The sequence below is a fragment of the Onychostoma macrolepis genome, chromosome 03, assembly GCF_012432095.1.
Source record: "Onychostoma macrolepis isolate SWU-2019 chromosome 03, ASM1243209v1, whole genome shotgun sequence".
Taxonomy (NCBI): domain Eukaryota; kingdom Metazoa; phylum Chordata; class Actinopteri; order Cypriniformes; family Cyprinidae; genus Onychostoma; species Onychostoma macrolepis.
This window is the reverse complement of record NC_081157.1, coordinates 4,447,594-4,472,761: the sequence shown is the minus strand read 5'-3', so window position 1 is coordinate 4,472,761 and position 25,168 is coordinate 4,447,594. Positions and strand designations below refer to the sequence as shown.

At 38.4% G+C, this 25,168-nt stretch overlaps 1 protein-coding gene across 10 annotated transcripts; it reads right to left on the bottom strand.

The window, feature by feature from the left end:
* Positions 1-1,083: 1,083 nt before the first annotated feature.
* LOC131536030 (gastrula zinc finger protein XlCGF7.1-like) lies at positions 1,084-24,409 on the bottom strand. Of its 10 annotated transcripts, none has more exons than XM_058768649.1 (4): positions 24,231-24,400; positions 19,982-20,114; positions 16,547-16,633; positions 1,084-4,109 (listed from the first exon to the last, which is right to left on the bottom strand). In XM_058768649.1, the coding sequence occupies exons 2-4, from the start codon at positions 20,064-20,066 to the stop codon at positions 3,160-3,162; spliced, it is 1,122 nt and encodes a 373-aa protein (XP_058624632.1). In that variant the 5' UTR covers positions 20,067-20,114; positions 24,231-24,400; the 3' UTR covers positions 1,084-3,159. The 10 variants fall into 10 exon arrangements, with proteins under 10 accessions (XP_058624632.1, XP_058624634.1, XP_058624640.1 ...); XM_058768648.1 differs by lacking the exons at positions 1,084-4,109; positions 16,547-16,633 and adding exons at positions 8,781-10,033; positions 17,409-17,522 and having other exon boundaries at positions 24,231-24,409; XM_058768651.1 differs by lacking the exon at positions 16,547-16,633 and having other exon boundaries at positions 24,231-24,398.
* Between the last annotated feature and the right edge of the window lie 759 nt (positions 24,410-25,168).

The window sequence follows — 25,168 nt, the reverse complement described above, 5'->3', positions numbered from 1 at the left end:
GGAGAAACACTGTGTGCAACAAAGGAGACAGTCAGAAGGCTTTTCAATCTACACATCGCCATCATTTACCATGGATTTACTGTAGTAACACTCACTGCACCATGGTATTGTGGCAGAAATGTGGGATAATCACATTGAATTTTATTATAAGAGTAATATAATTATAATGGATGTTATTTGAGGTTAAGCTATAGCATGTGTGCATTTATACAGAATGTTTTTAGACTGCTGTTTTTCATACAAATAGGCTACCTAAAAACCATATAGTTATATTTTTACCATGGTATTGAGGTGCTATATGTGTAGTTTTAACTGTGTTTATCATGATTTACATGTAGGCCTCTATGGGAGACCATTGCTTGATTTAAAAAAAAAATTGGTCAGAATAAATGTAACCATTTAAAACTGAGGTTGGTACAATTTTTACAGATGTTACTGATTTTAAAAATGAACAAAAATTTACCTCTGCATCCTAACTCAAGCTACTATAAAATGTACATTTCTAAGAGACAAAAAAAAATATTATTATTATTAATATTATTAGGCAAACCAAACCTGTTTCTTGATTTGAAACAATTTCACTCATTAGAACATGCAGAAACTAAGAAATACATTTTGTTAAGGAAAATTAGCAAATGAAGCAAAATTCTGGCTTTCAACTTGAAAGAAATATTTGACATTTATTGTGATAATTATTGATATCGACTGATATGAAAAAAAATATCATGATAATTTTTTTGGCCATATCGCCCAGCCCTATCTAAATGTAAAAATAATAATTGCTTGATAAAACATCTGATCTCACCTGTAGCAAATCAGCTAATAAGGGAATTGTATGATTAATTACAATTATTTATATCGGCTGACAGTAATAACTGTAGCAGCAATAAATTGCCATCAACTGATCTGTTCGTCCAGCGAACATTCAGCGTAAGATCATATCAACTCTAAGAAAGGATATGTTCTTGGCCACAGAAAATACTTTCCTAAGTATTAATACATTCGAGCATGTAGTAAGGATCAAAAATCGTAAAGGGACATTAATTTGCAAGGCAGAACCAGAAACTCATGTAATTTGTGCACAAGAGTTTTATTAACTAAACACTAACACAAACTAGTGTAACAAACAAACATACAATCACTCATACATGGGGAAAGGGCAAATGAGAGTTGATGGATGAAACCATCAGGAAACCCGAGAATAAAGCTATGAAAAGAGTCCACCTGAATAAAACCATCAGCACTGTTTATAACGGGGTCTATAACTTATACTAAACTTCTGTTTCGTTTAGTTAAATCTACGATACTTGCATTGGCTTGGTCGTTGACTGAGTGTCTGGATGCAGTCTTGGATGAAAGTTCTGATGGTTTGGCGGTGTTGGGAGTTCTTCAAGTTCTACCGGGTTTGAAGGGTGATGAACTCCAAAAAATGTTATTCTGGCTCGGTGGTGATTGGGAGTTTCTTCCCCGGTAGAAAGGGAAAAAGAGCTAAGAAAGAGATCTGCTGAGATCCAAGGATCCTTGGTTGAACGGTGAGTCAAGGCCACAAGGCCTGGCGCAAACACTTAAGGGTCCAGAAGAGTTCTAGCTCACATCCTCATCTTCTCAGAATCTAAGAGATCCACAGACTGAGAGGCGTCACTGATGTGAGAGCTTTATCTGCTATAGAGGTCACACCTCTGGGGTGTCAAAGAGCCAATGGTGTCCTGAATTTTTGGAGGGAAAGTTTTATGACTCTTTGTCTCTGAGCATGGTAATTTGCAAGGGGTTGGATTGGAAGTTGATATACAAACTATTAAAGATTCTTAAAACACTTATATGTTGCTTAGGCATCAACATATAATATACACTCTCAATTAGATCATCCGAAGACGAATTGATACGAGACCAGACATGGTATGAGTTAAAGTGGTATTAACAAGTGATCTATCATAAGCATGCATAAAACAGGATACAATACACAAGAACATATACAAGAACAGTAATAATATACACAATGACCTGAAGATATGTGTGTTCATTCAAAGAAAGGTTTTTCTATGAATTAATTAGAGAAGAGTCCATTTTTATGGCATAATGTGTCTTGCCTAAGGGGAAATGTTGCTCTACCCGCATTCCTTTGAGCAATAAAACTAGTGTTATCAGATTGGTTGCCATGGAACCGGGGGCCTGGAGGCATCCACAGACATAGGGGCACCCAGTATGTGTATTGGGTGAGGGATCTGTGATTATTTGTTAATCTAATAACTAATTGATTTGTTAAATCAAATGATAAATTTTGTGTCTGATTGGTCCAGATGCTACACACCTTTTAATATTCATATCTAACAGGGCTCAACTGATGATTTTCTTTCTTCATATATGTACCATTCTACAGAATTGGTGCAAACTAGTCAATATATATTCAAACCAATGAATCCTTAACTTTGAAATCAGTATGATCAACTTTTTGCCTTTTACAAAGAAAAATTGGATTCAAAATACAACAAATTTCATAAATTGCACTTGAAATATTATTTTTTTTATTGTTGATTTATCTCAGATTTTGTTTAATAAAATAACAAAAATATATATTTACAACGTAGATGCAAGCAAAATATAACCCTTCTAATTAAATTAGTATTACTGTTCCAGTAGTGAGTGACAAATTTGAGGAGAGGACAAATATTCCAAAAGTTTCTGAAAATACAATATGATAATTAACTGCATAATTACTAGAAATGTGTACCTTGGAACTTATACAATATGCATACATACACATTTTTTAAGACGTTTCCAACTCAATTCTGTAAAATGGCCCGTAAATAATTTATTTTAGTCCAGACCTCCACAGGGAAGAGACCGGACCTCCTGGAACTTTAATTGAATACCCCTGACTTGTATCATAAAGAAAGACTTCATTTGTATGGTTTTGTAATATCTGTCACATATTTCCTTATGTGCCATGGTAGATCAGGTAGATCTCTTATCGTAGAATTGCATTACAGATCAACAGGTTTTAATCCATTACAATGCGCAAAACAAAGTAACAGGCTGGATGTACATTAACCTTACAAAGCATATCATAGAATACCATATGTTTTGTCTAGAGCTTTGTGATTAGGATGAGTTCAATTCATGATGATTTTTAATGAGATTTTTTTTTAGCAAGCCATTAAATCACTCCAGACTTGACTCTGACTCCAGCGATAAAGACTTGTGAACATTGCTGTGTGGCTCCTCCACTGTATGGATCCTCGTGTGTAGCTTCAGGTGATTTTTAGAAGCGAAACTCTTTCCACACTGATCACACATGCTATGCGGCTTTTTGCTGCTGTGGATCTTCTCATGTCTTTTCAGATGTCCTAACTGACTGAATGTCTTGTCACAGTGTGAACACTTGTGAGGTTTCTCTCCAGTGTGAATCATCTCATGTGTTTTCAGAGATCCTGACTGAGTGAATCTCTTTTCACAGTGTGAACACTTGTAAGGTTTCTCTCCAGTGTGGATCCTCTGGTGCAGTTTTAAACAGTTCGCTGAAATAAAAGTCTTGTCACACTCAAAGCACATGTACTCTCTCACACCAGTGTGAATTTTTTGATGTACATGTAAACTCTGCAGCAGTGAAAAACTCTTTCCACATTCAGAACAGAAATGTGGCTTCTCATTCGTATGAACTATCAGGTGTGTCTTTAGGTCTGATGAACGAAGAAATGTTTTGCCGCACTGATCACACTTGAACGGCTTCTCTCCGGTGTGGATCCTCATGTGATCATTAAGATGATTTTTGTATGTGAAACGCCTCCCGCACTGATCACACATGTGTGGCTTTTCTCCAGTGTGAACATTCATGTGACGCTTAAGGTGTGCTGATCGCATGAAGCTCTTCCCGCACTGATCACATGTGAACAGTTTCTCGCCGGTGTGAACTCTCATGTGAAACTCAAGACTATGTTTGTTTGTGAAACTCTTCCCACACTGAGTGCAGGTGATAGATTGATTGGCTCTTCTTTTCTTGAAAAATGTATTTTTAGTCTTTGAGGGACTCAAGGGTTTTTCTTCAGGTTTGATATGATGTTTCTCCTCCACTTCACTCAGTTCTTCACTCTCCTCACTCTCTTCCATCAGGTCTGAAATAAAAAATAAATAAATAAAAAAATCACTTTAATATTTTGCTCTTTGAATATTGTTTTATTTAAAGTTATTACTAATGCAATAGCAGAAACAAGACTGTTGTAAAACATTGTAATCATTCTGGTGTGTTCTTATGAATTAATTGCATGAATGAGGTACATTGACATTTCAGTTATTGTTTTCAAAACATTTTAGGCACAAATTAAATTATGTTGTAGTGATTACTATCAATCATTTAATGATAAGTTAAAGGGACCAAACAGATCTCGCCCCCATTTACTTCCATAGTAGGAAAAATAATATGAAAAGAAATACTATGGTAGTCAATGGGAGGCTATATCTGTTTGGTTACTGACATTCTTCCAAATATCTTCCTTTGAGTTCAGCAGAACAAAGAAATTTATACAGTCCTCTGTAAGAACTGACCATTCATTTCTTCTATTTATTAGAAATGGGGTCTTTATAGCCCTCTAAATGTAATGTCCCATACAGGTGCATCTCTAATTAGAATGTCGTGGAAAAGTTAATTTATTTCAGTAATTCAACTCAAATTGTGAAACTCGTGTATTAAATAAATTCAGTGCACACAGACTGAAGTGGTTTAAGTCTTTGGTTCTTTTAATTGTGATGATTTTGGCTCACATTTAACAAAAACTCAACAAATTAGAATAACGGTGACATACCAATCAGCTAATCAACACAAAACACCTGCAAAGGTTTCCTGAGTCTTCAAAATGGTCTCTCAGTTTGGTTCAATAGGCTACACAATCATGGGGAAGACTGCTGATCTGACAGTTATCCAGAAGACAATCATTGACACCCTTCACAAGGAGGGTAAGCCACAAACATTCATTGCCAAAGAAGCTGGCTGTTCACAGAGTGCTGTATCCAAGCATGTTAACAGAAAGTTGAGTGGAAGGAAAAAGTGTGGAAGAAAAAGATGCACAACCAACCAAGAGAACCGCAGCCTTATGAGGATTGTCATGCAAAATCCATTCAAGAATTTGGGTGAACTTCACAAGGAATGGACTGAAGCTGGGGTCGAGGCATCAAGAGCCACCACACACAGACGTGTCAAGGAATTTGGCTACAGTTGTCGTATTCCTCTTGTTAAGCCACTCCTGAACCACAGACAACATCAGAGGTGTCTTACCTGGGCTAAGGAAAAGAAGAACTGGACTGTTGCCCAGTGGTCCAAAGTCCTCTTTTCAGATGAGAGCAAGTTTTGTATTTCATTTGGAAACCAAGGTCCTAGAGTCTGGAGGAAGGGTGGAGAAGCTCATAGCCCAAGTTGCTTGAAGTCCAGTGTTAAGTTTCCACAGTCTGTGATGATTTGGGGTGCAATGTCATCTGCTGGTGTTGGTCCATTGTGTTTTTTGAAAACCAAAGTCACTGCACCCGTTTACCAAGAAATTTTGGAGCACTTCATGGTTCCTTCTGCTGACCAGCTTTTTGAAGATGCTGATTTCATTTTCCAGCAGGATTTGGCACCTGCCCACACTGCCAAAAGCACCAAAAGTTGGTTAAATGACCATGGTATTGGTGTGCTTGACTGGCCAGCAAACTCACCAGACCTTTCCTATTGTCAAGAGGAAAATGAGAAACAAGAGACCAAAAAAATGCAGATGAGCTGAAGGCCACTGTCAAAGAAACCTGAGCTTCCATACCACCTCAGCAGTGCCACAAACTGATCACCTCCATGCCACGCCGAATTGAGGCAGTAATTAAAGCAAAAGGAGCCCCTACCAAGTATTGAGTACACATACAGTAAATGAACAATCTTTCCAGAAGGCATACAATTCACAATAAATGTTTTTATTATTGGTCTTATGAAGTATTCTAATTTGTTGAGATTGAATTGGTGGGTTTTTGTTAAATGTGAGCCAAAATCATCATAATTAAAAGAACCAAAGACTTAAACTACTTCAGTCTGTGTGCACTGAATTTATTTAATACACGAGTTTCACAATTTGAGTTGAATTACTGAAATAAATTAACTTTTCCACGACATTCTAATTTATTGAGATGCACCTGTATATCAAAAACGCTGCCGTTAAATGGTTTCATATGAGGTGTGCATTTAGTATGGGATGTCCCGTATAAGAACTGACCATTCATTTCTTCTACTTATTAGAAACGGGGTCTTAATACCCCTCTAAATTGATTAATGTCCCATAGCTCCTTTTCTACGAATCTTGCAATGATTTGAAAGGTAGAAAAATATAGTAGGCCTAATACATAAACGTCAAAAGACACCAATAAATAACACGAATATTAAAGCTGATGTACAAAAAAAACAAAAAAAAAAACGAAAAATGTCATTATATCTCAGTTCTGGGCATCTAGAATGAAAAGCGCTCGGAAAGCGCATTCCCTCTGTGTTGGTCCTGCAATTACCGTAATCATAGTAATACGCACGCACCATAATTTCAATCGCGGCTGGCTTGACCGTGTTTTTCTGAACTGCAGCTGGCTTGACCGCAGTCTACAAAGTTACTTGCCAAGACGGGTATTTTTATACTTTTGTATGCATTTGCCCATTCAGGCGCAAGATAGATGCAGAGAGAAACTCAATTCAGGGCTCGCGCGTATCATTGTCGCGGCTGGCTGTACACGCTGTTTACACAAAACACAGTGCGCAAGTAGCCTGCTGAATGGAGTTGACAAACAAAAATCCCTGATATTCCATGACTTGGACAAAAAAAAAAAAAAAAAATTCCTGACTTTCAATGTCTGGAATAAACCTTTTAAAATTCCATGATATTCCAGAAATTCCATGACCCATGGGAAACCTGTATAATATATAAATAAAATTATTATTTCAGTTATGCAAACAGAATTAAATTCTGCTGTCAAGACGCTCTAAAAAGGTATTTTAGTCTAAGGACAATTTGTCAGCAGAGGCTATTTACACGAACTCCGGCCACCAATGCCTGCCTGCGAAAAACAGCACTGCAAAACACGTGTATTTCTGTAGAATCAGTGGCGCAGTGAGTAAAAGACGTGAGATGTATGCTGCTGATCCGAGTTCGATCTTTTTGTCAAACTCCTTTTCCCATCACACCAGATCAGAAAGGCATTTATTATCAATAAAAATTTAAGTAAATATTTGAAAAGTGGAAATTAAACGCCTCATTAATAATGACGTGACGTGCTATACGGCCAAGTATGGTGACCCATACTCGGAATCCACACACCGTGAACACACACCCGGAACAGTGGGCAGCCATTTATGCTGCGGCGCCCAGGGAATAGTTGGGGGTTCGGTGCCTTGCTCAAGGGCACCTCAGTCGTGGTATTGATTCCTGCCGGCCCGAGACTCAAACTCGCAACCTTTGGGTTATGAGTCCGACTCTCTAACCATTAGGTCTTGGTACCCATGACTTCCACCCAGCGGGGAATACAGTGTGCTAAGCTGTAGGTAGGTTTTTGTCCCAATAAAGTGGCTTTCATCAAATAAAATATGATAATTTACACTCAATATGTTATTGCATACGGTTTTATAATGTACTACAGTACTGAAGTATAAATATCTGCCACCTAACTACACACCTTTTGCTAAAGAAAATGCTGCTATTTTAGTGTAAACATAATTTTTTATTATTTGCACTTTTTCCAATTAGTGCAACTGCCAAAAACATCATTGTTGATTCAGTTCTGAAAAATAGCCTATATAAAGTTATTCAATTATGAAATTAGTTCAATTGGGCAATATAGCATTGTTTACTAATATGAAGCCTTATTAACAAGCCTTTGTAAAAAGAATGGTTAGCACATTTGTTTCTAAGGTAACAACCTTGACAGCTGAGCTGAATTAATATTCAGTGTTTGTCATGTGGCAATTAAGTATACTCCTCTGAAACATTTGTTGCTTATTGTATACTGTTTTACACACTATTCTTTAAAAAATAGTAGGCAGTACTACTGTGTACTGGGCAGTAAGCAGTAAGCAAGTATGCCATTTCGAACACAGCCCTTGTTTCTAAGCACGTAAACATGAACTACTAACCATGATCTCAGACTGTGGTGATCAGGGGCCTGTACCATGAAGCCGGATTAGCTGGCTAGCCAGGTAAGTTTCAGTTTAGTTTGCGCCAACTCTGGGTTTTAGGTACCATGAAAGTGGTTTGGTTTTTAGCAGTGTTCATCGCCATAGTAACTTGCGCTCCACAGCCAATCTGCTCCGGGGCAGGTTAGGTTCTGGTTTAGAGATCTCGGAACCGAAATTTTACCAATCAGCTTCAAGCAAAGTGACACGTCTCAGACGCAATAAAGCCACTCCTCCAATTTCTCCAACTCCAAATTAAAGGACGCTACATAGTAAAACATTTTTAAAGATAAAATCATCTGATTTTTAGAGATGATTATTTTTATAATTATTTTATATTATTTATACAGTTATTATACCCTTAATCCAATACACAAACCAGCTTAGATTCTAATTATTAAGCTTTTATTTTAAATTAATATAAACATATAGATAATGTGCAATATAAATACGTTTTAGAATCAACAGCTTTATGAGCTTGGATTTTCAAGTGTTTTTATTCCTGTACATATTATCAACTCTATAAACTAACTTTACAACTTTTACTTGCACTTACATAGTAAAATGTTTTCTTTAAGTTTTCCTCTTTCATGGATCGATCGTTTCATCTTGCTGTGTAAATGTGTTTAAAATCTTCATATTGTTCAATCTTTGGTAGTGAATCGCACCGACTCTCTCACGAGAAGTGAATCACAGTTTCAAGGCTTGTGATTGGCTGCTCATTACTGATGTCACACTTTCAGGTGCACGCGCTCCATTAACTCAGGATCAAGCCTGAGTTGACAGAGGAAGTTGATGACCAGCGTCATGGTACCAACAAAGCCAGATTGGACTGGTTTGGTTTTGTCAACTCAAAACTAATCCTTTAACCCTGAGTTTGTTCAGCCACCATCATGGTACAGGCCCCTGGTTTCTCCACTGCATGGATGCTCATGTGTATCTTCCGGTGACTTTTAAACGCGAAACTGGTTCCGCACTGATCACACGTGTGTGGCTTCTCTCTGCTGTGGGTCTTCTCGTGTCTTTTCAGATTTGATGACATACTGAATGTCTTGTCACAGTGTGAACACTCGTATGGTTTCTCTCCAGTGTGAATAATCTGGTGCAGTTTTAATCTGCTCGTTGAAATAAAAGTTTTCCCACACTCAAAGCACATATGATCTCTCACATCACTATGCATTTTCTGATGTACTTTTAAATTTTTCAGCAGTGAAAAACTCTTTGCGCACACAGAACATGAATGCAGCTTCTCCTTCATATGAACTGCCAGATGTGTTTTCAGGCTTGATGCACAAAGAAATGTTTTCCTGCACTGATCACATGCATGCGGCTTCTCTCCGGTGTGAATCCTCATGTGAATATTTAGATTTTGTTTGTATGTGAAACTTTTATCACACTGATCCCACATGAATGGTTTCTCTCCTGTGTGGATTCTCATGTGATTTTTAAGGTTTATCGATAGTGTGAAGCTCTTCCCGCACTGATCACATGCATACGGCTTCTCTCCAGTGTGGATCCTCATGTGTTCTTTAAGATGTCCTGGCTGTGTGAAATCTTTCCCGCATTGATCACACGTGAACAGCTTCTCTCCGGAGTGAATCCTCATGTGCCATTTAAGGGTTATTTTTTGTGTGAAGCTCTTCCCGCACTGATCACATGTGAACGGTTTCTCTCCGGTGTGAACTCTCATGTGACACTCAAGACTTTGTTTGCATGTGAAACTCTTCCCACACTGAGTGCAGGTGAAAGATTTCTTGGCTCTTCTTTTCTTCAAATATGTCTTTTTAGTCTTTGAGTGACTCAAAGGTTTTTCTCCAGGTTTGTCATGATGTTTCTCCTCCACTTCACTCTCCTCGCTCTCTTCCATGAGGCCTGAAATTAAAGAAAAAAAGTTCAATTTTATTTTTAGTAAATCAAAAAAATGTAAAGCTAGAAATATGAAAGTCAGCACTAATGTAATAGCGGAAAGTAGATGACTGCTATAAAATATTATGATAATTCTGGTGCATTTTTATAAATTAATTGAATGATCAGATGCAAAATATTATAGGCACAAATCCCATGTTTCTGGAGTGAGAACTATTAAATACAATGCCCTCCGTAAGTATTTGGACAGTAAAGACAAAATTGCTCTGTTTGCTCCAGAGTCAAGAAATCTGTAAATATGATTAAAAGATGAGTATGAGACAAAACTACAGAATGACACATTTTATTATTGGGTGTTTCACACATACGTTTTACCAACTAAGGCTGTGTTCAAAATGCCATACTATCATACTACTCTTACTATTTCTGCAGTATCCAGTATGTATGCTGTGTATAATATGCAAATTTTCTGTATGCATGGAATACTACTGTATATTTGCCAGAATCTGCTGAACATAACTCAAGTACACTGAAATCAGTACAGAAGCTGTGTTCGAATGGCATACTATCATACAACTACTATAGATCTGACAAGATGGCGCCGCAGATGGCAGCCATGGTTTGTCGCTGCTTGGTACTTGTTCTTTTTGTTTGTTTGTCCTGTCTTAAGCAACTTTTTCCCGATCAGCTTTACCAGAAACGAACTCCTGGACATCAGAAACGGCACACCAAATAACTCTCTGCCAACATTTGAGCATTCAGACCTTTTACTGGACATTTTAATCGGAGGAGCTGCTCCTATACAAGCGCTCCAGCCGACGCAGGCGAGGGAAGCGCGGCGCGTGAAACTCCGACAGCGGGGTTTAGGACTCCGCTGCCGAGCATTCATCTGGCGAATCTCCGCTCCTGGCAAATAAATCAGACGAACTACAACTCCTCACCCGCACAAACAAGGACTTTTAAACTCCGCTGCGCTTTGCTTCACGGAAACCTGGCTGAACGGAGCCATCCCGGACAGCGCTTCATCTAACGGGCTTCCAGCTGTTCAGAGCAGACCGCGTCACCGAGTCCTCGGGAAAACGAGAGGCGGTGGATTATGTTTTATATCAACGAAGGCTGGTGTACAGACGTGACAGTTTTAAAGAAGATGTGCTGCCCAAATTTGGAAGCTCTCTTTATTAACTGCAAGCCTTTTTATTCACCGCGGAGTTTTCCTCGTTTATTCTGGTGAGTGTGTACATTCCTCCTGACAGCGAGCGTGAGCGGCGCTAGAACTGCTGGCCGATCAAATCACACACACAGAGCAGCGTTATCCGGACTCTTTCATCATCATTCTCGGTGATTTTAATAAAGCTAATCTCACCCGTGAACTGCCTAAATATAGACAGCACATCACATGCCCCACCAGAGACAGAAATATACTGGACCACTGCTACACTGTCTTAAAGGATGCATATCACTCTGTCCCCCGTGCAGCGCTGGGACTCTCTGATCACTGTTTGGTTCATCTCCTACCAGCCTACAGGCAGAAACTCAAATCTGCTAAGCCTGTAGTAAAAACTGTAAAGAGATGGACTTCTGAAGCAGAGCAGGTTTTACAGGCCTGCTTCGAACTTACTGATTGGAGTGTTTTTGAGGCTGCAGCTACTGATCTGGACGAGCTCACTGACACCGTGACGTCCTACATCAGTTTCTGTGAGGACATGTGTGTACCCACCAGGACTTATTTAACATTTAACAATGACAAACCTTGGTTCAGTGCAAAACTCAAACAGCTTCGCCAGGCCAAAGAGGACGCCTACAGGAGTGGGGACAAAGCCTTGTACAAACAGGCCAAATACACACTGAATAGGGAAATAAGAGTAGCAAAATTAAACTACTCTGGAAAGCTAAAAAAACAGCTTTCAAGCAATGACTCTACATCAGTGTGGAAAGGCCTGAAAGCCATCACCAGCTACAAGACCCCATCCCCCAGCACTGAGGCCAATCAACAACTGGCTGAAGACCTGAACGAGTTTTACTGCAGGTTTGAAAAGACTGGTCTGACACCTCACACCCGCTCCGACTGTCTCACAGCACAGCCATTCACACCCTCACCCTCCCTCCCCCCTACTGTTAATCAGCCTGTACTCAAGATCTGTGAAGATGATGTATGCAAAGTCTTCAGAAAGCAGAAGATAAGGAAAGCCAAAGGCCCAGACGGTGTCTCTCCAGCCTGCCTCAAAGCCTGTGCTGTCCAGCTATCATCCATCTTCACATTGATCTTCAACAGATCACTGGAGCTGTGTGAAGTCCCCTCCTGCTTCAAATGTTCCACCATCATCCCTGTACCCAAGAAACCAAAAATCACAGGACTTAATGACTACAGACCTGTTGCCTTAACGTCTGTGGTCATGAAGTCATTTGAGAGACTGGTGTTGGCCCACCTGAAGGACATTACTGGACCCTTGCTGGACCCCCTACAGTTTGCTTACCGAGCAAACAGATCTGTGGATGATGCAGTTAATATGGGACTGCACTACATCCTGCAACATCTGGACAAACCAGGGACTTATGCAAGGATCTTGTTTGTGGACTTCAGCTCCGCTTTCAACACCATCATCCCAGACACCCTTCAGAACAAGCTGACTCAGCTCTCTGTGCCCACCTCCATCTGTCAGTGGATTACCAGCTTCCTGACAGACAGGCAGCAGCTAGTGAGGCTGGGAAAACACACATCCAGCACCCGCACCATCAGCACTGGAGCTCCTCAGGGCTGCGTTCTCTCCCACTGCTCTTCTCCTCTACACCAATGACTGCACTTCAAAGGACCCCTCTGTCAAGCTTCTGAAGTTTGCAGACGACACCACAGTCATCGGCCTCATCCAGGACGGCGACGAGTCTGCTTACAGACAAGAGGTTGAGCAGCTGGCTGTCTGGTGCAGTCACAACAACCTGGAGCTGAACACGCTCAAAACTGTGGAGATGATAGTGGACTTCAGGAGAAACCCCCCTCCTCTCCCCCCACTCACCATCATGAACAGCACTGTGGCTGCAGTGGAGTCATTCAGGTTCCTGGGCACCACCATCTCTCAGGACCTGAAGTGGGACAATCACATTGACTCCATCGTGAAAAAGGCCCAGCAGAGGTTGTACTTCCTTCGTCAGCTGAAAAGTTCAACCTGCCACAGGAGCTGCTGAAACAGTTTTATTCAGCTGTTATTGAGTCGGTTCTGTGCTCCTCCATAACTGTCTGGTTTGGGTCAGCCAGCAAATCAGATTTAAGAAGACTTCAACGGACTGTTAGGACAGCAGAAAAGATCATTGGTGTGCACCTGCCCAGCCTTCAGGACTTGTACAACTCCAGAGTGAAGAAACGGGCAGGTAACATCATCAAAGACCCCTCTCACCCCGGACACAACTTGTTTGCACTTCTCCCTTCAGGCAGACGCTACAGATCTCTGTGCACTAGAACATCTAGGCATAAAAACAGTTTTTTCCCCCATGCCATCTCCAGCTTAAACAGCTAACACATGGATCATTACCTGTGTTCTGTAATTCATTCTGGAATTCATTCTCCATCTTTAATTATTGCCTCCCTCTCAAGTATAATGTAAATACACATACATATGTTCTATACAGCTGTATATATAGAGTAAATAATGCACAAATCTGTACATAAATCTACTGTTCCAGATTCATACTTATTATTATTATTATGATTATCATCCATTGTTAAGTCTTACTATTTAAATGTTTTTTTTTCTGTTCTCATGTCAGATGTGTATTTATGTATGTATGTATGTATGTACCAGGAGCACCTTAAAACCACAACAAATTCCTCGTGTGTTTGCGCACACCTGGCGAATAAAGCTAATTCTGATTCTGATTCTGATTCTGATAATGCAGTATGCTGTGTATGAGTATAGTATGTGAATTCTCAGTATGCATGGAATGCCCGGATTACCTGCTACATTTGATGTATGCATCTGAAGACGTTGAGTGGGATACCGTTTCCCAGAACGCAACGCGCTCCATGTGACGTTTCATCTTCAAACGCGTTTGAGTTAACTGGAGGCGGGGAATAGTAATTATAAATGTAAGACTTGTATGCAGGGCCTAAAACAAACTTTTTGCCACACCTGCAAATGGCCGGTGACGTGATAAAATTTATCCGCCATGAAACTCTTTTTGAAAAAACAGGTAGTCATTACTACTACAATGACTAAACATATTTACAATGTTTTTAATTTGTCCTTTACTTTACTTACAAAAAAAAACTGATTTATTGATTTATCTTTTTTTTTTTTTGTCCCTCAAAAACATTGAGATTCTTGTTCGGCAAACGGAGGCCATCGTGTTTCACCTATTTCACACATACTCAGTTTGCAGTGCAAATGTGGTGCGTATTTTTTCCCGCACCCATGTTAACGGATTAGAGCAGGGCTATTCAATTAGCTTCATTTGAGAGTCATATTGAACTGAAAATTTAAAGGGGGCTAAGGGGGTGGGGGTCGTCCCGATCTCTTTCTGGGGGGACCTATAAAATTTGAAATTAAATTGAAATCTATAAAAAAAAATGTATTTGTTATTAATCATGATTAATCACATATTTATATTGTCATAATTTCACATTGAACCTCCAAATTAATGTAGAAACAACATAAAGATAGTATATTTTAATTGTTTTTAATGGCATCTTTTTACTAAGTAGCCTATTATTAATTAAGTATTGATACCAATACTACTACTGCATGGTATCTCTATTAAATGCATTTTCCCTCAATCTTACCTATTAATTATAGCCATTCAACATTACATTATAATGGAAAGCCATTATTTTTTACATTTAACAGGCTCTGAAATAGTGATTTTAAAACAATCTTCACATAAACTATAAATTACATATGCATAAACTATACAGATTAATCCTTATTAATCAGCGACTAGAGCAGTCAAGTGATTTCTTTTTCTCTTTTGTTCCTTGATTTACATCAATGACAGACTTCAGCAGGTTTTAATATAAAAGCAGCGCTGTCTCTTTAAAACCCGATGCACATGACGCGGATCTGACACACATCCGATTTTCTCCAAACTCCTTACGGTCATTTAAGACTTTATAACTCATTTAAAACCACATTTACGAGGTAACTCACTAAAACCGCGTATTTTGACATAAGTGTGTGTTTTCGTCCATTGAAGCGCTGCTGGTGAGCTGTGTACTGCGGCTCGATGCGTGGTACAGACGAACGCAGCCTACTTCACTGCACTGTTTAGCCGGCGTAACCCCTGGTATGTGTCGGCACATTCTTGAGTTATGAAGCATAAAGAAGGGAAAAGTTAATCTTCCGTAATGAAGCAGCAATATCTTCTCAGGTAAAAGTTATTAGAACCAGGGACATCACACTGCTCTGACCTTGTCAACCCGTTTGTATCTATTATTTGATTCGCTCTTGTCGTTTATGACAGAACAGCTAACCAATCATGAGCTCATCTTGGCTCATTTTATTCGCTTACGTCACAAACAGTAAATCCCTTTTAAACCTGGCAGCTGTTTTCACTACATTGCATTGTTATATTTCAGAAAAGTTTCACCCGCCAACTGGCGACTGACACCGTTGCATTTACTCGCCAACGTCGATTTTTACTCACATTTGGCGCTTGGCGAGTGTTAATTTTAGGCCCTGCTTGTATGCATGTATATACACATTTAAAACAATATCGTTAGTAGGGTATAAATTGTACTTTCATCTCTGCACGTTTCCGATCAAGTCAAATGACGTCACCTTTATCTCTAGCGCTTAGCTTGTTTCACAGATATTAAGTAGTAATAATAATAATAATAATAATAATATTGCAGCAATATAATATACAGGTGCATCTCAATAAATTAGAATGTCGTGGAAAAGTTAATTTATTTCAGTAATTCAACTCAAATTGTGACACTCGTGTATTAAATAAACTCAATGCACACAGACTGAAGCAGTTTAAGTCTTTGATTCTTTTAATTGTGACGATTTTGGCTCACATTTAGCTGTGGACTGTATTGTCCACTTTCAAGGCATCGTGAGTTCACGTTTTACTGCAGAAGCCGACAAGCGCCCTTGTTGTTTTTGAACAGAAGCCGATAATTGTTGTATTTTTCCTCATTCAAAACTGTACGAGTGACTCATATAGTCGTTGGTATCAGTGCATCCCTAATAGAAATGAATGGTTTTTGTTATTTTCAATTAAGATGATATTGGGTTTAATGTTACTCAAACTACTTGTTTTGTTTCGGCTACTTCTATCACTTCTCTGAGTCTGTTATTTCTCCTAAATTACTGGGTGACGTCAAAATAAATGTCCAACACTGAAGTGAGATCTCAGGTGCACTTAGTATTTGTCTGGTCATGTGATCTCGACATGTCTGTCCACATGAGGGTCTGTGTCAAATAAAACCTCTTTAATTAGGACACTCGTATCACATTCTTCAGAAACAGCTGGACATTTTAATAACTGGATCAAATGAGTGAGTTGAGCTTTAAGAAAGAAACCAACCAGTTTGTTCCTCAGTCTCTTCTTGTTTCAGACTGAATACTGCTTCAATCCTTAAGTCTTCACTCTCCTCGCTCTCTTCCATGAGGCCTGAAATTAAAGAAAAAGTTCAATTTTATTTTAGTAAATCAAAAAATGTAAAGCTAGAAATATGAAAGTCAGCACTAATGTAATAGCGGAAAGTAGATGACTGCTATAAAATATTATGATAATTCTGGTGCATTTTATAAATTAATTGAATGATCAGATGCAAAATATTATAGGCACAAATCCCATGTTTCTGGAGTGAGAACTATTAAATACAATGCCCTCCGTAAGTATTTGGACAGTAAAGACAAAATTGCTCTGTTTGCTCCAGAGTCAAGAAATCTGTAAATATGATTAAAAGATGAGTATGAGACAAAACTACAGAATGACACATTTTATTATTGGGTGTTTCACACATACGTTTTACCAACTAAGGCTGTGTTCAAAATGCCATACTATCATACAACTACTATAATGCAGTATGCTGTGTATGAGTATAGTATGTGAATTCTCAGTATGCATGGAATACTACTGTATATTTGCCAGAATCTGCTGAACATAACTCAAGTACACTGAAATCAGTACAGAAGCTGTGTTCGAATGGCATACTATCATACAACTACTATAATGCAGTATGCTGTGTATAATATGCAAATTTTCTGTATGCATGGAATACTACTGTATATTTGCCAGAATCTGCTGAACATAACTCAAGTACACTGAAATCAGTACAGAAGCTGTGTTCGAATGGCATACTATCATACAACTACTATAATGCAGTATGCTGTGTATGAGTATAGTATGTGAATTCTCAGTATGCATGGAATGCCCGGATTACCTGCTACATTTGCTGACGTTTGATGTATGCATCTGAAGACGTTGAGTGGGATACCGTTTCCCAGAACGCAACGCGCTCCATGTGACGTTTCATCTTCAAACGCGTTTGAGTTAACTGGAGGCGGGGAATAGTAATTATAAATGTAAGACTTGTATGCAGGGCCTAAAACAAACTTTTTGCCACACCTGCAAATGGCCGGTGACGTGATAAAATTTATCCGCCATGAAACTCTTTTTGAAAAAACAGGTAGTCATTACTACTACAATGACTAAACATATTTACAATGTTTTTAATTTGTCCTTTACTTTACTTACAAAAAAAAACTGATTTATTGATTTATCTTTTTTTTTTTTTTGTCCCTCAAAAACATTGAGATTCTTGTTCGGCAAACGGAGGCCATCGTGTTTCACCTATTTCACACATACTCAGTTTGCAGTGCAAATGTGGTGCGTATTTTTTCCCGCACCCATGTTAACGGATTAGAGCAGGGCTATTCAATTAGCTTCATTTGAGGTCATATTGAACTGAAAATTTAAAGGGGCTAAGGGGTGGGGTCGCCCGATCTCTTTCTGGGGGACCTATAAAATTTGAAATTAAATTGAAATCTATAAAAAAAAATGTATTTGTTATTAATCATGATTAATCACATATTTATATTGTCATAATTTCACATTGAACCTCCAAATTAATGTAGAAACAACATAAAGATAGTATATTTTAATTGTTTTTAATGGCATCTTTTACTAAGTAGCCTATTATTAATTAAGTATTGATACCAATACTACTACTGCATGGTATCTCTATTAAATGCATTTTCCTCAATCTTACCTATTAATTATAGCCATTCAACATTACATTATAATGGAAAGCCATTATTTTTACATTTAACAGGCTCTGAAATAGTGATTTTAAAACAATCTTCACATAAACTATAAATTACATATGCATAAACTATACAGATTAATCCTTATTAATCAGCGACTAGAGCAGTCAAGTGATTTCTTTTCTCTTTTGTTCCTTGATTTACATCAATGACAGACTTCAGCAGGTTTTAATATAAAAGCAGCGCTGTCTCTTTAAAACCCGATGCACATGACGGATCTGACACACATCCGATTTTCTCCAAACTCCTTACGGTCATTTAAGACTTTATAACTCATTTAAAACCACATTTACGAGGTAACTCACTAAAACCGCGTATTTTGACATAAGTGTGTGTTTTCGTCCATTGAAGCGCTGCTGGTGAGCTGTGTACTGCGGCTCGATGCGTGGTACAGACGAACGCAGCCTACTTCACTGCACTGTTTAGCCGGCGTAACCCCTGGTATGTGTCGGCACATTCTTGAGTTATGAAGCATAAAGAAGGGAAAAGTTAATCTTCCGTAATGAAGCAGCAATATCTTCTCAGGTAAAAGTTATTAGAACCAGGGACATCACACTGCTCTGACCTTGTCAACCCGTTTGTATCTATTATTTGATTCGCTCTTGTCGTTTATGACAGAACAGCTAACCAATCATGAGCTCATCTTGGCTCATTTTATTCGCTTACGTCACAAACAGTAAATCCCTTTTAAACCTGGCAGCTGTTTTCACTACATTGCATTGTTATATTTCAGAAAAGTTTCACCCGCCAACTGGCGACTGACACCGTTGCATTTACTCGCCAACGTCGATTTTTACTCACATTTGGCGCTTGGCGAGTGTTAATTTTAGGCCCTGCTTGTATGCATGTATATACACATTTAAAACAATATCGTTAGTAGGGTATAAATTGTACTTTCATCTCTGCGGCACGTTTCCGATCAAGTCAAATGACGTCACCTTTATCTCTAGCGCTTAGCTTGTTTCACAGATATTAAGTAGTAATAATAATAATAATAATAATAATATTGCAGCAATATAATATACAGGTGCATCTCAATAAATTAGAATGTCGTGGAAAAGTTAATTTATTTCAGTAATTCAACTCAAATTGTGACACTCGTATTAAATAAACTCAATGCACACAGACTGAAGCAGTTTAAGTCTTTGATTCTTTTAATTGTGACGATTTTGGCTCACATTTAGCTGTGGACTGTATTGTCCACTTTCAAGGCATCGTGAGTTCACGTTTTACTGCAGAAGCCGACAAGCGCCCTTGTTGTTTTTGAACAGAAGCCGATAATTGTTGTATTTTTCCTCATTCAAAACTGTACGAGTGACTCATATAGTCGTTGGTATCAGTGCATCCCTAATAGAAATGAATGGTTTTTGTTATTTTCAATTAAGATGATATTGGGTTTAATGTTACTCAAACTACTTGTTTTGTTTCGGCTACTTCTATCACTTCTCTGAGTCTGTTATTTCTCCTAAATTACTGGGTGACGTCAAAATAAATGTCCAACACTGAAGTGAGATCTCAGGTGCACTTAGTATTTGTCTGGTCATGTGATCTCGACATGTCTGTCCACATGAGGGTCTGTGTCAAATAAAACCTCTTTAATTAGGACACTCGTATCACATTCTTCAGAAACAGCTGGACATTTTAATAACTGGATCAAATGAGTGAGTTGAGCTTTAAGAAAGAAACCAACCAGTTTGTTCCTCAGTCTCTTCTTGTTTCAGACTGAATACTGCTTCAATCCTTAAGTCTTCACTCTCCTCTTTAATAATCGCCATCTTGATAACAGTGTCACGTGGATCTCAGTCACTTCAGCAGGAGTTTTTCTGTTTAAGATGAAGAGAGCAATGAACAGAGAGCAAAATAAACCCAAACTAAATCTCTCCATCAGCTCACTAGTTCAGTAGTCAGCGCACTAGTTCAGTAGTCAGCTCACTAGTTCAGTAGTTACTAGTTCAGTAGTTACTAGTTCAGTAGTTACTAGTTCAGTAGTCAGCGCACTAGTTCAGTAGTTACTAGTTCAGTAGTCAGCGCACTAGTTCAGTAGTCAGCTCACTACTTCAGTAGTTACTAGTTCAGTAGTCAGCGCACTAGTTCAGTAGTTACTAGTTCAGTAGTCAGCGCACTAGTTCAGTAGTCAGCTCACTACTTCAGTAGTTACTAGTTCAGTAGTCAGCGCACTAGTTCAGTAGTCAGCTCACTACTTCAGTAGTTACTAGTTCAGTAGTCAGCGCACTAGTTCAGTAGTCAGCTCAGTAGTCAGCGCACTAGTTTAGTAGTTACTAGTTCAGTAGTCAGCTCACTACTTCAGTAGTCAGCGCACTAGTTCAGTAGTCAGCGCACTAGTTCAGTAGTCCAGTAGTTAGCGCACTAGTTCAGTAGTCACTAGTTCAGTAGTCAGCGCACTAGTTCAGTAGTCAGCGCACTAGTTCAGTAGTCAGCGCACTAGTTCAGTAGTCAGCTCACTAGTTCAGTATTTACTAGTTCAGTAGTCAGCGCACTAGTTCAGTAGTCAGCTCAGTAGTCAGCTCACTAGTTCAGTAGTCAGCGCACTAGTTCAGTAGTCAGCGCACTAGTTCAGTAGTCAGCTCAGTAGTCAGCTCACTACTTCAGTAGTTACTAGTTCAGTAGTCAGCGCACTAGTTCAGTAGTCAGCGCACTAGTTTAGTAGTTACTAGTTCAGTAGTCAGCTCAGTAGTCAGCGCACTAGTTCAGTAGTCAGCGCACTAGTTCAGTAGTCAGCTCAGTAGTCAGCTCACTACTTCAGTAGTTACTAGTTCAGTAGTCAGCTCAGCAGTCAGCGCACCAGTTCAGTAGTCAGCGCACTGGTTCAGTAGTCCAGTAGTTGGCGCACTGGTTCAGTGGTCAGCGCACTGGTTCAGTAGTCAGCGCACTGGTTCGGTAGTCAGCTCACTGGTTCAGTAGTCAGCGCACTGGTTCAGTAGTCAGCTCACTGGTTCAGTAGTCAGCGCACTGGTTCAGTAGTCAGCTCAGCAGTCAGCGCACTAGTTCAGTAGTCAGCTCAGTAGTCAGCTCACTACTTCAGTAGTTACTAGTTCAGTAGTCAGCTCAGTAGTCAGTGCACTAGTTTAGTAGTTACTAGTTCAGTAGTCAGCGCACTAGTTCAGTAGTTACTAGTTCAGTAGTCAGCTCAGTAGTCAGCGCACTAGTTCAGTAGTCCAGTAGTTAGCGCACTAGTTCAGTAGTCAGCGCACTAGTTCAGTAGTCAGCGCACTAGTAAAGGAGTGAGTGTTAAATCACCTGATTAGACAAAAACACTCAAAACTAGCACTGCAAATTCATAAGAGAGCACAAGTTATACAGACATTTAATATTTAGTTGTGATATATATACGGTAAATCATAATTTGTAGGTTATATACACTACATTACACTAGCATGAGAACATTTTCAGCAGGTTTGTAAGAGTTGTGTTTGTTGTTCCTGCTATATTTACACGGTTACAACCGATTCAATCAAGTCACTGAATCATTTGACAAGCAACTGATTCAAATCGAGTCTCAAAAAGCACCGTTTCTTCATCGCTACTTAGGGAGAGGGGGCCAAGATGGCGATCGAGTAACAGCCATGTGCTGAAGCCCTGCACTTGTTTTGTAATTGATAGGCCTAAGTAACTTGATATGTAAAAGGCAATATAATAATAATAATGTAGTTACCGATCCGTGAAAGACAATACAAATCCGTTAAACAGTGTGACTGAGGTGCTTGAGTTTATGAACAATCGAGTAGAAGAGATGACAAGCAAGGTGAACTCATTACAGAACCGGGTGGAACTGTGTGCTGCGTGAGATACGCGATGAACTGGACGCTTACAAGAGGAGGTGGAATCTACGAGTGAGTGGTATTCAGGAGCAGGAGCTATATAAGATGTTTGACGAAAACTTATCTCCTGTCTTACTCAAAGTACTTGAGGAAAGTTTTGAATTGGAAGCACTTCCACCAACCATGACACAAGGGATCATCGCCCTGTTACCCAAACCCAATAAAGATTAATAGAAGCCAATCACCCTCGTAAATAACATTTTAGCTTCAGTTTTAGTGAGAAGAATGAAAGATGTCCTCAACATTATTATTGATGAATCACAATCGGGTTTTATGGAGAAACGTCACATAATAATATAAGATTAGTCTTAGATCTCCTAGATTACGAAGATCTCGTCACTAATGACAGTTCCCTGCTTTTCTTAGCCTTTGATTCACTCGAGCACAAGTTTACATTTCAAGCTCTTGCCAAATTTGGATTTGGAGATTATTTTTGTAGAGCCATCAGGACATTATACAGAAACAATAATAGGGCTATTAAATTAAAATTTGGAAGCTCACCGAGATTCAATTTGTCACGCGGAGTAAGACAAGGCTGTCCTATATCTCCATATTTATTCTTACTTGCCTCTTAATTTTTAGCGCTTCATATTTCCAGTAGTAATTTGCAAGGTATCACAATTGACGACAGACAAATTATTATTAGCCAGCTGGCTGACGACACTACTTTATTTCTGAATGATGCCTCCCAAGTCCCTTTAGCTTTGAGATTAATTGAGTCCTTTTCCAGAGCTTCGGGTCTCTGACTAAATATCAACAAATGTGAGTTAATGTCAATTAATTAATGTCTCTTCCAGAAAGAGATAACAACAATTCCTTACGTAATACCTTATGTGACCCTGGACCACAAAACCAGTCTTAAGTCGCTGGGGTATATTTGTAGCAATAGCCAACAATACACTGTATGGGTCAAAATTATAGATTTTTCTTTTATGACAAAAATCATTAGTATATTAAGTAAAGAACATATTCCATGAAGATATTTTGTAAATTTACTACTGTAAATATAATCAAAACTTCATTTTTGATTAGTAATATGCATTGCTAAGAATTCATTTGGACAACTTCAAAGGTGATTTTCTCAATATTTAGATTTTTTTGCACCCTCAGATTCCAGATTTTCAAATAGTTGTATCTCAGCCAAATATTGTCCGATCCTAACAAACCATACAATCAATGGAAAAAATTATTTATTCAGCTTTCAGATGATCTATAAATCTCAATTTCGAAAAATTGACACTTAAGACTTGTGGTCCAGGGTCACATATTGGAATAATATTGTGGAGAATATACCTTGGGAGAAAGTGGACTTTGCCTCATAAGTATCGTCTTACCAATAAAATAAAGGAAATAACACTTAAACTGATTCACAAATGTTACCCAACTAAAACCTTTCTTAGGAAATAAGTCAGACATTGAAGTGAACTGCAGTTTTTGTCATTCATCTGAAGAAGACTTCATTTGTTTTGGCATTGCACCTACACTGGAAAATTTTGGTCAGACTTTTTAGTGTTCATCCAATCTTATTTTGTAAGTGACTTGTCTTTCTGTTTTAAGGATGCTTTCTTTGGATTGTTTGATTATTCAAAAGAAAATATTACGTAATTAATTTACGTTTTCTGTTAGCTAAATTTCACATTCATAAACAAAAGTTTACTGGCTCTAACCTCTATTTTCTTTGTTCAAAGTTAATTTAGATAAGTATGTGGAAACTATCCAAAATTCTGCTAATTTGAAAGCTATGAAAACTGTATCTCTGTATTCATCCTTTGTGTCTTCTTAAGATGTCATTTTATTACCTTATTTTTTGTTAGCCCTGGCAAGTCTGAATGTAACGTTACATTCTTGAATTTTATTTTTTTATCTTTGTGTATAATTGTAACTGTTAATGTTTGTACTGTTAAAAAAAAATCCGTCGCTACTTAGTGTTTATGATAAACTGATTCAGGACGCAGCGAGCGAAATGAGACGCACCTTTTCTGTTACTCTCACAAAATAACGTCTATTAATGTTAGATAAAGCATTACAATGTTTAATAATTAATCTCGCATCGCTTAAAAACTACGGTTTCTATCAGTTTAAATACTTAAAAACACAGACCTTTCTTGAGCCGAATCACAACAGACGCGGGAGCGCGCGCAGCCTTATGACGTCACGCCGCCAGAGCAAAATAAAAGTCCTCTCTGCTCTTCAATAAAACATAAATATTGAGTTAATTATGAGAAACTAAAACTGTGATTTCCAGGCCTAAAAAAAAGTGCTCTCTGCCCTTTAATAAACCCAGCTCAGTCACAATGAACAGCTTTCACACAGAGCCAGATTACAGCTGTTCTTACTGTATGATCAGATTAAATATACATGTAATACTTACATTGCCTAATTATCAGTTATTTAAATATAAATAATATAAATTTAACCTAAAACAGATTTGTTAGAGACACTCTCACCAGATTTAATCCTAACTATATTGAATTAAATGTAATATTATTATCGTGGCATGAACATGAGATGAAGAGTCTCTCACACAAGCAGGATGAAAACGAATGGACACCAGATTCTGCCACAGATGACTAAAATATGATTCTGTACGTCACTATCAAGACTGTTTATCTGCAGTGGTTCAGCAGACACCAGAAAACTGAAGTCTGCTCCAGAAGCTTTGTGTTTATCAGACAGAAGCTCTGTACTTGTAATCAAACATCAGTTCTTTATTATTATCATCCATTCAGCATGAAGATGCACAGTTGAAAGACATACGTCTACTTCTTCACAATGTAAGTGTAAATAAATAAGTACAACGTTTCCTTTACTCAAGAAATAAACATTTCCTTTACTCTATAAAAGGCTAGTGTTTTTGTGTGTTTAAAGAACAGAGAAGAGTCTTGGCATTTGCCATTAGTTGTAGCCAATACACTTTTGTAACTTTTTCAGACCCCCATAATAACAGTGCCAGTGACACATGACCCCCCTGTCCTCCGTGGAACAAAGTAAATAAGAACGTTTTTTAAACAAAATAGGTATAAATTAATTACACAAAG